Genomic DNA, 12,571 nt, shown 5'->3' with positions numbered 1-12,571 from the left:
GAATTTGGACTATTAGCGTACTTTACTGTGAGGAAATAAATTTCTCCTTGTTAAAACCATCTACTTGCGATATTTCTGTTATGGCAGCACTGGGTAACTAAGACACTCCCTGAAAAATAAGGAACAGAATTTCAATTTTCATGGAATCCAGACTTTCTGGAGCCATTGAGGCTGGATGAATGCCTGAAACTATTGCCCTGAGATAATCTTTAACCCTAAGGCCTTAAACCAAAAATATCTCCTAAAGCCTTCTTTTAAGCCAAAGAAAATTCTAGCTTAACTAGTAAAGAATGTCTGTTGTGAGCACAGTGCTTTTTTTTTTAAATAATTTTTAGGGTCGCTATGAGTCGGAAGGAAACCCTGGTGGCATAGTGGTTAAGTGCTACAGCTGCTAACCAAAGGGTCGGCAGTTCGAATCCACCAGGCGCTCCTTGGAAACTCTATGGGGCAGCTCTACTCTGTCCTACAGGGTTGCTGGTGAGTCAGAATCGACTCGACGGCACTGGGTTTGGTTTGGTTTATGAGTCGGAATCGACTCAACAGCAGTGGGTTTTATTGTGCTTTAAGTGAAGGTCTACAAATCAAGTCAGTCTCTCACATAAAAACTTACACACACCTTACTACATACTCCCAATTACTCTACCCCCAATTAGACAGCCCCCTTCCTCCTTCCAGTCTCTCTTTTTGTGACCATTTTGCCAGCTTCTAACCCCCTCTACCCTCCCATTTCCCCTCCAGACAGGAGATGCCAACATAGTCTCAAGTGTCCACCTGATGCAAGTAGCTCACACCTCATCAGCAATCCTCTCCAACCCATTGTCCAGTCCAATCCATGTCTGATGAGCTGACTTTGGGAATGGTTCCTATCCTGGGCCAACAGAAGGTTTGGAGACCATGACCACCGGGGTCATTCTAGTCTCTGTCAGACCATTAAGTCTGGTCTTTTTATGAGAATTTGGGGTCTGCATCCCACTGTTCTCTTGCTCCCTCAGGGGTGCTCTGTTGTGTTCCCTGTCAGGGCAGTCTTCGGTTGTGGCTGGACACCGTCTAGTTCTTCTGGTCTCAGGATGATGTAGTCTCTGGTTTATGTGGCCCTCTCTGTCTCTTGGGCTCATAATTACCTTGTGTCCTTGGTGTTCTTCATTCTCCTTTGATCCAGGTGGGTTGAGACCAATTGATGCATCTTAGATGGCTGCTTGCTAGCATTTAAGACCCCAGATGCCACTCTTCAAAGTGGGATGCAGAATGTTTTAATAGATTTTATTATGCCAATTGACTTAGATGTCCCCTGAAATCACAGTCCCCAGACCCCCTGCCCCATGCTACGCTGGCCTTCGAAGCATTTAGTTTATTCAGGAAACTTCTTTGCTTTTGGTTTAGTCCAGTTGTGCTGATCTCCCCTATATTGAGTGTTGTCCTTCCCTTCACCTAAAGTAGTTATCTACTATCTAATTAGTAAATAACTCTCTCCCACCCTCCCTCCCTCCCCCCTCTCGTAACCACAAAAGACTGTGTTCTTCTCAGTTTAAACTATTTCTCAAGATCTTATAATAGTGGTCTCATACAATATTTGTCCTTTTGCAACTAATTTCACTCAGCATAATGCCTTCCAGGTTCCTCCATGTTATGAAATGTTTCACAGATTCCTCACTGTTCTTTATCGATGTGTAGTATTCCATTATGTGAATATACCATAATTTATTTACCCATTTATCCGTTGATGGGCACCTTGGTTGCTTCCATCTTTTTCGTACTGTAAACAGTGCTGCAATAAACATGGGTGTGCATACGTCTGTTCGTGTAAAGGCTCTTATTTCTCTAGGATATATTCCGAGGAGTGGGACTGCTGGGCCGTATGGTAGTTCTATTTCTAGCTTTTTAAGGAAGCACCAAATCGATCTCCAAAGTGGTTGTACCATTTTACATTCCCACCAGCAGTGTGTAAGTGTTCCAGTCTCTCCAACATTATTTTGTGTTTTTTGGATTAATGCCAGCCTTGTTGGAGTGAGATGAAATCTCATTGTAGTTTTAATCTGCATTTCTCTAGTGGCTAATGATCTAGAGCTTTTCTCATGTATCTGTTAGCCACCTGAATGTCTTCTTTAGTGAAGTGCCTGTTCATATCCTTTGCCTATTTTTTAATTGGGTTGTTTTTCTTTTTGTGGTTGAGTTTGAGCAGAATCATGTAGATTTTAGAGATCAGGCACTAGTTGGAGATGTCGTAGCTGAAGTTTTTTCCCAGTCTGTAGGTGGTCTTTTTACTCTTTTGGTGAAGTCTTTAGATGAGCACAGATGTTTGATTTTTAGGAGCTCCCAGTTATCTGGTTTCTCTTCGGCATTTTTTTAGTAATGTTTTGTATTCTCTTTATGCCTTGTATTAGAGCTCCTAACGTTGTCCCTATTTTTTCTTCCATGATCTTTATCGTTTTGGACTTTATGTTTAGGTCTTTGATCCATTTGAAGTTAGTTTTTGTGCATGGTGTGAGGTATGGGTCCTGTTTCATTTTTTTGCAGATGGATATCCAGTTATGCCAGCACCATTTGTTAAAAAGACTATCTTTTCCCAGTTAACTGACACTGGGCCTTTGTCAAATATCAGCTGCTCATATGTGGATGGATTTGTATCTGGACTCTCAATTCTGTTCCATTGGTCTATGTGTCTGTTGTTGTACCACTACCAGGCTGTTTTGACTACTGTGGCTGTATAATAGGTTCTAAAATCAGGTAGAGTGAGGCCTCCCACTTTCTTCTTCTTTTTCAGTAATGCTTTACTTACCCGGGGCTTCTTTCCCTTCCATATGAAGTTCGTCATTTGTTTCTCCATCACATTAAAAAATGACATTGGAATTTGGATTGGAAGTGCATTATATATATAGATGGCTTTTGGTAGAATAGACATTTTTACAATGTTGTCTTCCTATCCATGAGCAAGGTAAGTTTTTCCACTTACATAGGTCTCTTTTGGTTTCTTGCGGTAGTGTCTTGTAGTTTTCTTTGTATAGGTCTTTTACATCCTTGGTAAGATTTATTCTTAAGTATTTTATCTTCTTGGGGACTACTGTGAATGGTATTGATTTGGTGATTTCCTCTTCCATGTTCTTTTTGTTGATGTAGAGGAATCCAAGTGATTTTTGTATGTTTATCTCATAACCTGAGACTCTGCCAAACTCTTCTATTAGTTTCAGTAGTTTTCTGGAGGATTCCTTAGGGTTTTCTGTGTATAAGATCATGTCATCTGCAAACAGAGATAATTTTACTTCTTCCTTGCCAATCTGGATGCCCTTTATTTCTTTGTCTAGCCTAATTGCTCTGGCTAGGACCTCCAGCACAATGTTGAATAAGAACGGTGATAAAGGGCATCCTTGTCTGGTTCCTGTTCTCAAGGGAAATGCTTTCAGGCTCTCTGCATTTAGGATGATGTTGGCTGTTGGCTTTGTATAAATGCCCTTTATATTATGTTGAGGAACTTTACTTCTATTCCTATTTTGCTGACAGTTTTTGTCATAATGGGTTTTGGACTTTGTCAAATGCCTTTTCAGCATCAATTGATAAGATCATGTGTTTTTTGTCTTTTATTTATGTGGTGGATTACACTAATTGTTTTCCTAATATTGAACCATCCTGGCATACCTGGTATAAATCCCACTTAGTCATGGTGGATTATCTTTTTGGTATGTTGTTGAATTCTATTGAGGATTTTTGCATCTATGTTCATGAGGAATATAGGTCTATAATTTTCTTTTTTGTGCTGTCTTTAGCCGGTTTTGGTATCAGGGATATGCTGGCTTCACAGAATGAGTTAGGGAGTGGTTTGAAATACCTTTAGTAGTAGTGGTGTTAACTCTTCGCTGAAAGTTTGGTAGAACTCTGCAGTGAAGCCGTCCAGGCCAGGGCTTTTTTTTTTTTGTTGGGAGTTTTTTGATTACCTTTTCAATCTCTTTTTTTGTTATGGGTCTATTTAGTTGTTCTACTTCTGTTTGTGTTAGTTTAGGTAGGTAGTGTGCTTCTAGGAATTCATCCATTTCTTCTGGGTTTTCAAATTTGTTAGAGTACAATTTTTCATAGTAATCTGATATGATTCTTTTTTAATTTCAGTTGTTTCTGTTGTGATATGGCCCATCTCATTTCTTACTCAGGTTATTTGTTTCCTTTCCTGTATTTCTTTAGTCTGGCCAATGGTTTATCAGTTTTTAAAATTTTTTCAAAGAACCAGCTTTTGGCTTCGTTAACTCTTTCAACTGTTTTTCTGTTCTCTAATTCATTTAATTCTGCTCTAATTTTTATTATTTGTTTTCTTCTGGTGCCTGACGGATTCTTTTGTTGCTCTCTTTTCTATTTGTTCAAGTTGTAGAGACAGTTCTCTGATTTTGGCTCTTTCTTCTTTATGTATGTGTGTATTGATATAAAATGACCTCTAAGCACTGCTTTCACTGTGTCCCAAAGGTTTTGATAGGAAGTGTTTTCAGTCTCGTTGCATTCCATGAATTTCTTTATTCCCTCCTTAATGTCTTCTATAACCCAGGCTTTTTTGAGCAGGGTATTGTTCAGTTTCCAAGTATTTGATTTCTTTTCCCTGGTTTTTCTGTTATTGATTTCTACTTTTATGGTCTGAGAAGATACTTTGTAATATTTTGATGTCTTCGATTCTGCAAAGGTTTGTTTTATGGCCTAATATGTGATCTATTCTAGAAAATGTTCCATGTGCGCTAGAAAAAAAGTATACTTTGCAGCTGTTGGGTGGAGTGTTCTTTGTAAGTCTATGAGGTCACATTGGTTGACTGTAGCAATTAGATCTTCCCTGTCTCTGTTGAGCTTCTTACTGGATGTCCTGTCCTTCACCGAAAGTGATGTGTTGAAGTCTCCTACTATAATTGTGGAGGTGTCTATCTCACTTTTCAATTGTTAGTTTGTTTTATGTATCTTGCAGCCCTGTCATTGGGTGCATAAATATTTAATATGGTTATATCTTCCCGGGAAATTGTCCCTTTAATCATTATGTAGTGTCCTTCCTTATCCTCTGTGGTGGATTTAACTTTAAAGTCAGAAATTTTGTCAGAAATTAATATTGCCACTCCTGCTCATGTTTGATTGTGGTTTGCTTGATATATTTTTTCCCATCCTTTGAGTTTTAGTTTGTTTGTTCTCTAAGTCTAAGGTGTGTCTCTTGTAGGCAGCATATAGGTGGATCGTGTTTTTTAATCCAGTCTGCTACTCTCTGTCTCTTTATTGGTGCATTTAGTCCATTTACATTCAGCATAATTACAGGAAAAGTACGAGTTTAGTGCTGTCTATTTTGATGCCTTTTTGTGTGTGTTGTTGACAATTTCATTTTTCCACTTACTTTTTTCTGCTGAGAAGTTTTTCTTTGTAAATTGTATGTTCCTCATTTTCATAGCAGAATTTATTTTTGCTGATTTGTTATGTTTATCTTGGTTTTTATATTGAAGTATGGGATTGTTAGACCTCTTTGTGGTTACTTTAATATTTACCCCTATTTTTCTAAGTAAAAACCTGACTTGTATCGTCCTATATCGCCTTGGTTTCCTCTCCATATGCAAGATCTATGCCTCCGGTATTTAGTCCCTCTTTTTTGATTATTGTAATCTTTTACATAATGACATCAATGATTCCCTGTTTTGAGCATTTTTTTTTAATTAATCTTATTTTGTGTTTGTGATTTCCCTATCTGAGTTGACATCAGGATGTTCTGTTCTGTGACCTTGTGTTGTGTTGGTATCTGATATTATTGATTTTCTGACCAAATAATTTCCTTTAGTAATTCTTGTAGTTTTGGTTTGGTTTTTGCAAATTCTTTAAGCTTGTGCTTATCTGTAAATGTCTTAAATTCACCTTCTTATTTGACAGAGAGTTTTGCTCTACATATGAATCTTGGCTGGCAGTTTTTCTCCTTCAGTGCTGTATATATGTCATCCCATTGCCTTCTTGCCTGCATGGTTTCTGCCGAGTAGTCTGAACTTATTCTTATTGATTCTCCTTTGTAGGTGACTTTTCCTTTATCCCTGGCTGCTTTAAAATTTTCTCTTTATCTTTGGTTTTGGCAAGTTTGATGATAATATGTCTTGGTGACTTTCTTTTGGGATCTATCTTGTATGGGGTTCAATGAACAGCTTGGACAGATACCCTTTCATCTTTCACGGTGCCAGGGAAGTTTTCTGCTAACATATCTTCAACAATTCTCTCTGTATTTGCTGTTATCCCTCCCTGTTCTGGAACTCCAATCACACACAAGTTATTCTTCTTGATAGAGACCCACATGATTCTTAGGGTTTCTTCATTTTTTTTAATTCTTTTACTGCTTTTTCTTCAACTACATTGGTGTCAATTGCCTTATCCTCCACTCCCCCGCTCCGCATTCCAATTCCTCGATTCTGCTCCTCTGACTTCCTATTGTCTAATTCTGTAATTTTATTGTTAATCATTTGGATTTCTGAATGCTGTCTCTCTGTGGATTCTTGCAGCTTATTAAATTTTTCACTTGAATAATCTTTTTGATTACTTCAACTGCTTTATCAGTGCGTTCCTTGGCTTTTTCTGTAGATTGCCTTATTTCATTTCTGAGGTCATCCCTGATGTCTTGAAGCATTCTGTATATTAGTTTTTTATATTCTGTATCTGGCAATTCCAGGAGTGTACCTTCATCTGGGAAAGATTTTGATTCTTTGATTTGGGGGTTTTAGAAGCAATCATGGTCCGCTTCTTTATGTGATTTGATATCGGCTGCTGTCTCCGAGCCATCTATAAGATATTGTAATGATTTACTCACTGGGTTTTATCTTCTTGTTTTGTTTTGTTTTCTTTTAATACACCCAGATGGGCTACTAGACTGCGCTATCCTGATTGTTGTAGTCTTTGAATCACTTACATCCTGTTACCAGCTGATTTGAGCTGTTACCAGATATATAAGCCTATGAGTCCATTCACTATTCTTGAATAGAATCAGCTTAGGTGTTGTGATAGTGGGCCACCTAGTGTGTGGTGTAGGCTGTCACCTATTAACTTAGAGTAGTAGTGGTGATGGTTGTCTGCACCAGATTCTAGTAGCAGCAGGGTGGTCACACTCTAAGGAGGGCAGGATGCTGACGGCCTTCCCCCACGTGCCAGTGAGGTAGGAGTGACTCTATTCTCTTGAGCACTCTGGTGGGCGGGCTCTGCAGCTGTACCTTAGGCACCCAATGCCTGTACATGTAAAGATTGGTAGGCGTCACTATCCTCAGACCCCTTTAGCAGGTGGTTAGATGGTGTGGGTGGAGCTTCAGCCCTCAGTTCCCTGCTGTGGATCAGTAAGGTCTCTGTTTAATAGGTACAGAGGTAGCAGACCTCCAAAACTTGCCTTTCCACTGCTCAGCTAAAACAATTACAGTCAGATCTCTATCAGAATTGCCTTTGCATTATAATAGTTACCTGGTTCCCGGCAGGGATGAAAGCCAAAGACTGTGGATCTCTTATGCTTGGCTGGAGCTGGTTCTGTATTATTATTCCAGTTTAGGGAAGTCAGGGAAGGATTTTTCCAACTGATTGTTAATTACTGCTTCTCTCAGGCCAGGAGAATGGGCTAGAACCGCACCCCCCCCCCCCCCCCCCCCGCCCCTCGCCACAGAGCACTTCACTCCTTGGCCCAGGGAATTCCAATGTTAATGAAGCCAGCTGGGGCAGGGAGAGGAGGGATCAGATTGATAGGAGAGAGTAGCAGGAGGCAAGACAGACAAAGGTACTTATCTTGTTTGGTGAGGACTGTTTTATCTGAGATTCCAGAGGGGCGTGTAGCCTGTGTGCACTGGCTGGGTCGAGACTGCCCCTGAAGGTTAGGGCTGGGTCCCGTGCTTGCACCATCTCAGGAAACTGTGAGCAGCTCCTCCGCACTTAGTGCAAAGCTCAGCGCCAATGTCTTCTGGTTGGGACGCTGTGTTCCAGACTCTGAAGCCAGTGGCTGCTTCCCCGTGGTTTCTTGTTTTCCTGCCAGCCGCATTGGTGTGCAGCCTATGTGCGCTGGCTGGGTCCCCACTGAGGTTTCTCCAGGGGGTTAGGGCTGCGTCCCATGCTAGCCCTGTCTCAGTAAGCCACGATCAGCCCCACCACTCTGGCTCCAGGGAACCTTGAGGGCTCAAGGCTGTGGTGTGGCACACCAGCTCCCGAAGCGGTCACTGCTTCAGCGTGTGGCTTTTCACTCCCCTGTCACTCAGGTCAACTCCTTAGTTCCGTGTTTGATGGTCAGGGTTCGTAGACTGTCATGCATGTAATCCATTCACTTGTTTTTTTGAGTCTTTGTTTCAGGAGGGATCAGCGGAAGCTTCTATCTAGTCAGCCATCTTGGTCCTGCCTCAGCACAGTGCTTTTTTAAAGAACTTTCTATATGGGATCAAATTGACAACAGCAACTCAAAAGACTAGATGCAAAGATTAGGGGAAAGTGAGTTTATGTCAATAAGAGAGGAACAATTCAGAAAGGGAGGGTGATAATGGCTTACAATTTGAAAAATGTAATCAATATCACTGAATTATACATGTAGAAATAGTTAAACTGCTTTGTTTTACTGTGTGTATTTTTAACAATAATAATATCTAATATCTCAGAGTTAGTCAGTCCTGGGCTTGAATCCTGACTCTGTTACTAACCAGCTGTGAACCTGTCAGTAAAGCACTTAAATAGTAGTACCTGCCTCAGGGCTGTTGTCGAGATTCTAAGAGTTCCTGCGTGTAAACCACAGCACGGTACATGACACATCATAAATGCTTAATAAATATTAGCAGTTATTACTGCTGAGCCTTAAGAATAAAACCTTGGAAATTTGTAAAAATACAGAAAACAGTGAGGATAGGAATCATTAGGCATTAAAAAAAAAAAAAAAAGTCCAGGGAATGTACGATTCAACCAATTAATCGAATTTTGAAACCAGTATTCAGTTAATCCAGACTTGAGTACTTGTTTTGATCAAGCTTGTTTTAGATGGTTTATGTGCTGGTGACATGTATACAAAGGTAGGTGTAATACTGAGATATTTTTTGGTTAGAGAAATAAAGAAGTTTCTTGAAGAGTACAACCAGGAACCAGCCGTATGAGAAATTATTTTACTGTAAAAAGCTATTTGCTATCTTGTAAGTCCTTAGAATTTGGCCAAAAGAAGGTTGATTCTGAGACCTCAATGTTCATCTTTGGAAGCGTCCTATGTGGCACTGTGGGGAGAGGCCACGGTTAGCACTGGTCTTCTCAGAGGGACGATGAACAGAGCTCAGCCATCAATTCAGGCGTTCCAGTGAGTCTTCTGAGGGACTCTGGATGATATATATGGCACATTTTGGGGGTGGAGACACCACATTCCCACTTAGACCCAAACATTTATTGAGTCCTCCAAGGATTCTTGGTTTCCCATGTCTTAGGTAAAATGAGAACCAGCTGAGAAATGACATGATCAGGTTTGTATTTTTACAGTATGATAGAAGACTTCTGAATGGAAAAAGGGAGGCTGACAGATTTGTTTTACTCTCACCAGCTTTACTGCATGATGTCCTTAATCTTGCACCACACCCCAGCCCCCCAACAGCCTCCTGGCTTAGGTTAAACCAATCATCCACTCCCTCCTCCCCTTCCCCTGGGCTGCAAGCAGGCACAGCTAGAGAAAACCAATTGCAAGGCTACAGACACACTTGCAAATTTCCCTATTAAGGAGAAGGAGGCTCCAAAATGCCTTCTGTCTGTCAGGACTCAATTCCCTTTCTATTCCCCACAGTGACTATTTCAAATCCTGGCTCTTCTCCTCAAGCTCTAAATTCCACCCCAACTCCTTGTTTTTGGTCAATGTCCTAGCCTCTGAGACACCAAAGATAAAGAACCTTACATGCATGGAAGCCCTCACTTTTCCTCCTCCACACCTCTCAACATATCAACATCACCATCCATGCTTTCCTTCCAGCTTCTTAGCTGTCTTCTAAAGCTACTCTCTCTAACTCTGGTTTTACTACAACCCCCCTAAGGCCGTGCACCAGTTCTCCACTTTCTTTTCTTTATCTTTAATCTCTTCTCCCTGGCAGTGTCCTTTCAGCATAGCAACATGCTCAAGACTTCCCCACCTTAAGGAAAAAAAAAAAAAAAAAAGATCCTTTCAATCTTGCTTACTCCTTTTTCCTATGACCACATCCCTCCTTCCCTTTTACCAGAAAATTCCTCTTGCAAATGAGACACACTCAATGCCCTGGCTTCCCCATATTGGCTGCAGTCTACATTTACTGCAGTCTAGCTTCTGCTAGAAAAAATCCGACTGACTCTCCTCTCTCTGAGGTCACTGGTGACTTCCTACATGTCAAACTAAGCGGCCTTCTCAGTCCTCCATCTACTGACCTTTGCAGAATCTATTAACTATTGTAACAGACGTTATAACGAACATGATGTCTGCTGCAAATAATTACAGCTACTTATTATACAGTTCTTAGCACATGCCAAGAATTGTTCTAATCCTTACCACAATCTTGTAAGATAGGTACTATTATTACTCCTATTTTACAGATGAGGCATCGAGAGGTTAAAGTGACTTGCCTGATGTCATGGAGCTAGTAAGAGGCAGAGCCAGGTCTCACACTTGGGCAACCTGGCCTCATCAACCAAATCAACTCGTTGCTGTCGAGTTGATTCCGACTCACAAGAAACCTATGGGACAGAGTAGAACTGTCCCATAGGGTTTCCAAGGCTGTAAAGCTTTATGAAAGCAGACTGCTGCATGTTCCTCCCACAGAGTGGCTGGTGGGTTCAAAGTACCGACCTTTCGGTTAGCAGCTGAAAGTTTTAACCACTATGCCACCAGGGCTCATCTGTCCTTACAGTCTTCTTTCTTAATTACCATGCTACATTGGTGCTCTCCAGAACTATTCTCCTCCCAGGCTTCACTGTCAGGGTTCACTCCTGAGCTCCCTCTTGCCCTTCTGGGTGCTTTCTTTCTCTATTTACTTCCCTATCACAGTCTCTGATGCTTTTCCTAATGCTTATCCTTAGCCTCCTCTGTTCTCATTCTGTTCATGATCTTTAATCTTTCTGGGCCCAGGATCTGACTGAAAATTATCTGAAAGCTGGTGGATCACCAAAAAACACTTATATGGACACACACTAAAATTTGGCATGTAATTTCCGAGTATTCAAGGGTGCTCAAAAGCCATTTAAGGACACCCCAGGTGTTCATGGGCTTCACACTGATGACTTCTGCTCCAGACTCACTTTGGACTTAACCTCCAATCTTTTGCCTCCACCTTAGGCAATACCAATCACTCCCTTCTTTGATCCCTATTTATACTATTTATCAGAGAGTTAGCTTTCACTCTGTGACTTCCCCATTGGACTGTAAGCAACCAGAGGACAGAGACCCTGCTTTATTCTACCTCGTATCCTCAGTGCCTAAAACATAACAATATGATATTGAAAAAGCCAAACCCACTGCTGTTGAGTCAATTCAGAGTCCTAGCAACCCTATAGGACAGAGCAGAGCTGCCCCATAGGGTTTCCAAGGAGCAGCTGGTCGATTTGAACTAGCGAACCTTTTGGTTAGTAGCCAAACTCTTAACCACTGCACCACCAGGGCTCCGTGAATAAAAAGTTGCTTCAACGTGCTTACTGAATGTGCTCGTTGAACAGACACTGTTCTGCTTGTCTTACCATGCCATGAACGGTTACAGTGAAAGGTATCACTACACTGAAGTTTAGAGAATGCATAAAGTCCCCGGACACCACAAGAGGAAACACCGTAAAGAGCATGTTGAGTCACAGGCACAGAGAAGACCTGTAAAGAAAGCAAGGGGCCACTACAAGCATCAGACACCTAGCCTGAGATGGGAGTTCTTGGGATTCATGTTTATGAGATCCAGGAGTGGGAAGTGTTCAGCAGAACAGCCAGGGATACAGCAGAATCAGCTGCCAGCATCAGGTAGGCTTTTTTCCTTCCTCCCTTCTCCTATCCCTTCAGCCCAAGGACACTTAACTCGAGGGGAGTGACCTTATAGATGGGTTTTCCAGTTTTCCAGAGGGAACCAGGGAACTAGGTGGGCCTTGCAGTCTGGCTGTCCTTCCTTCCTCATAGCACATCCCACTCCTTGAATCCCCCCACCCACAACAGGTCCTGCTCATTTCCCACAAGCTGACCTCAAGCCAGGCCTCTGACCAGAAGGTAGGGAGGCTGTATTATCAGAGAAGAGTGTCACCCAGCAGAGCTCCTACTAGTGGGTGGTTTTATCCTGGCAAAGCTACTCACTTGTTTCTCCCTTTGGTCACCCACTCCTCTGCAACCTGGCGACGCTCTGAGATGCTCAAGGATAGGCCTTCTCCCGTTGTACCATTCACTGTCCAAACAAACAACCAGTCAGTGGGACCAATGAATACCTTTTGCCCCTCCAATGACAACTCTGGAAATGCACAGGAAGGGACACATAAACACCAGAGGCTATGTTAATGTCAACTTTTACCTGAACCCAGTGATACTGGAAAATAGTGATGGTTAAAGAAATCTCCCCACCCTCTGTATTCAGGAAAACAGGTTACTGCAAATAACCACCTTTTCCTTATGACTTAGATGACT

At 41.6% G+C, this 12,571-nt stretch overlaps 1 protein-coding gene across 6 annotated transcripts in view; it reads right to left on the bottom strand.

The window, feature by feature from the left end:
- NPL (N-acetylneuraminate pyruvate lyase) overlaps window positions 1–12,571 on the bottom strand; it is a 63,971-nt gene that overhangs the window by 24,414 nt on the left and 26,986 nt on the right. For all 6 annotated transcript variants that reach the window (XM_049868284.1, XM_049868280.1, XM_049868281.1 and 3 more), the window contains exon 4: window positions 12,248–12,335. In XM_049868284.1, the coding sequence (XP_049724241.1) occupies window positions 12,248–12,335 (88 nt within the window). The remainder of the gene's footprint in view (window positions 1–12,247; window positions 12,336–12,571) is intronic.

This window comes from Elephas maximus, chromosome 24 (assembly GCF_024166365.1).
Source record: "Elephas maximus indicus isolate mEleMax1 chromosome 24, mEleMax1 primary haplotype, whole genome shotgun sequence".
In the NCBI taxonomy this organism is placed as follows: Eukaryota; Metazoa; Chordata; class Mammalia; order Proboscidea; family Elephantidae; genus Elephas; species Elephas maximus.
The sequence above is the reverse complement of the archived record's forward strand: the minus strand, read 5'-3'. Positions and strand labels throughout refer to the sequence as shown.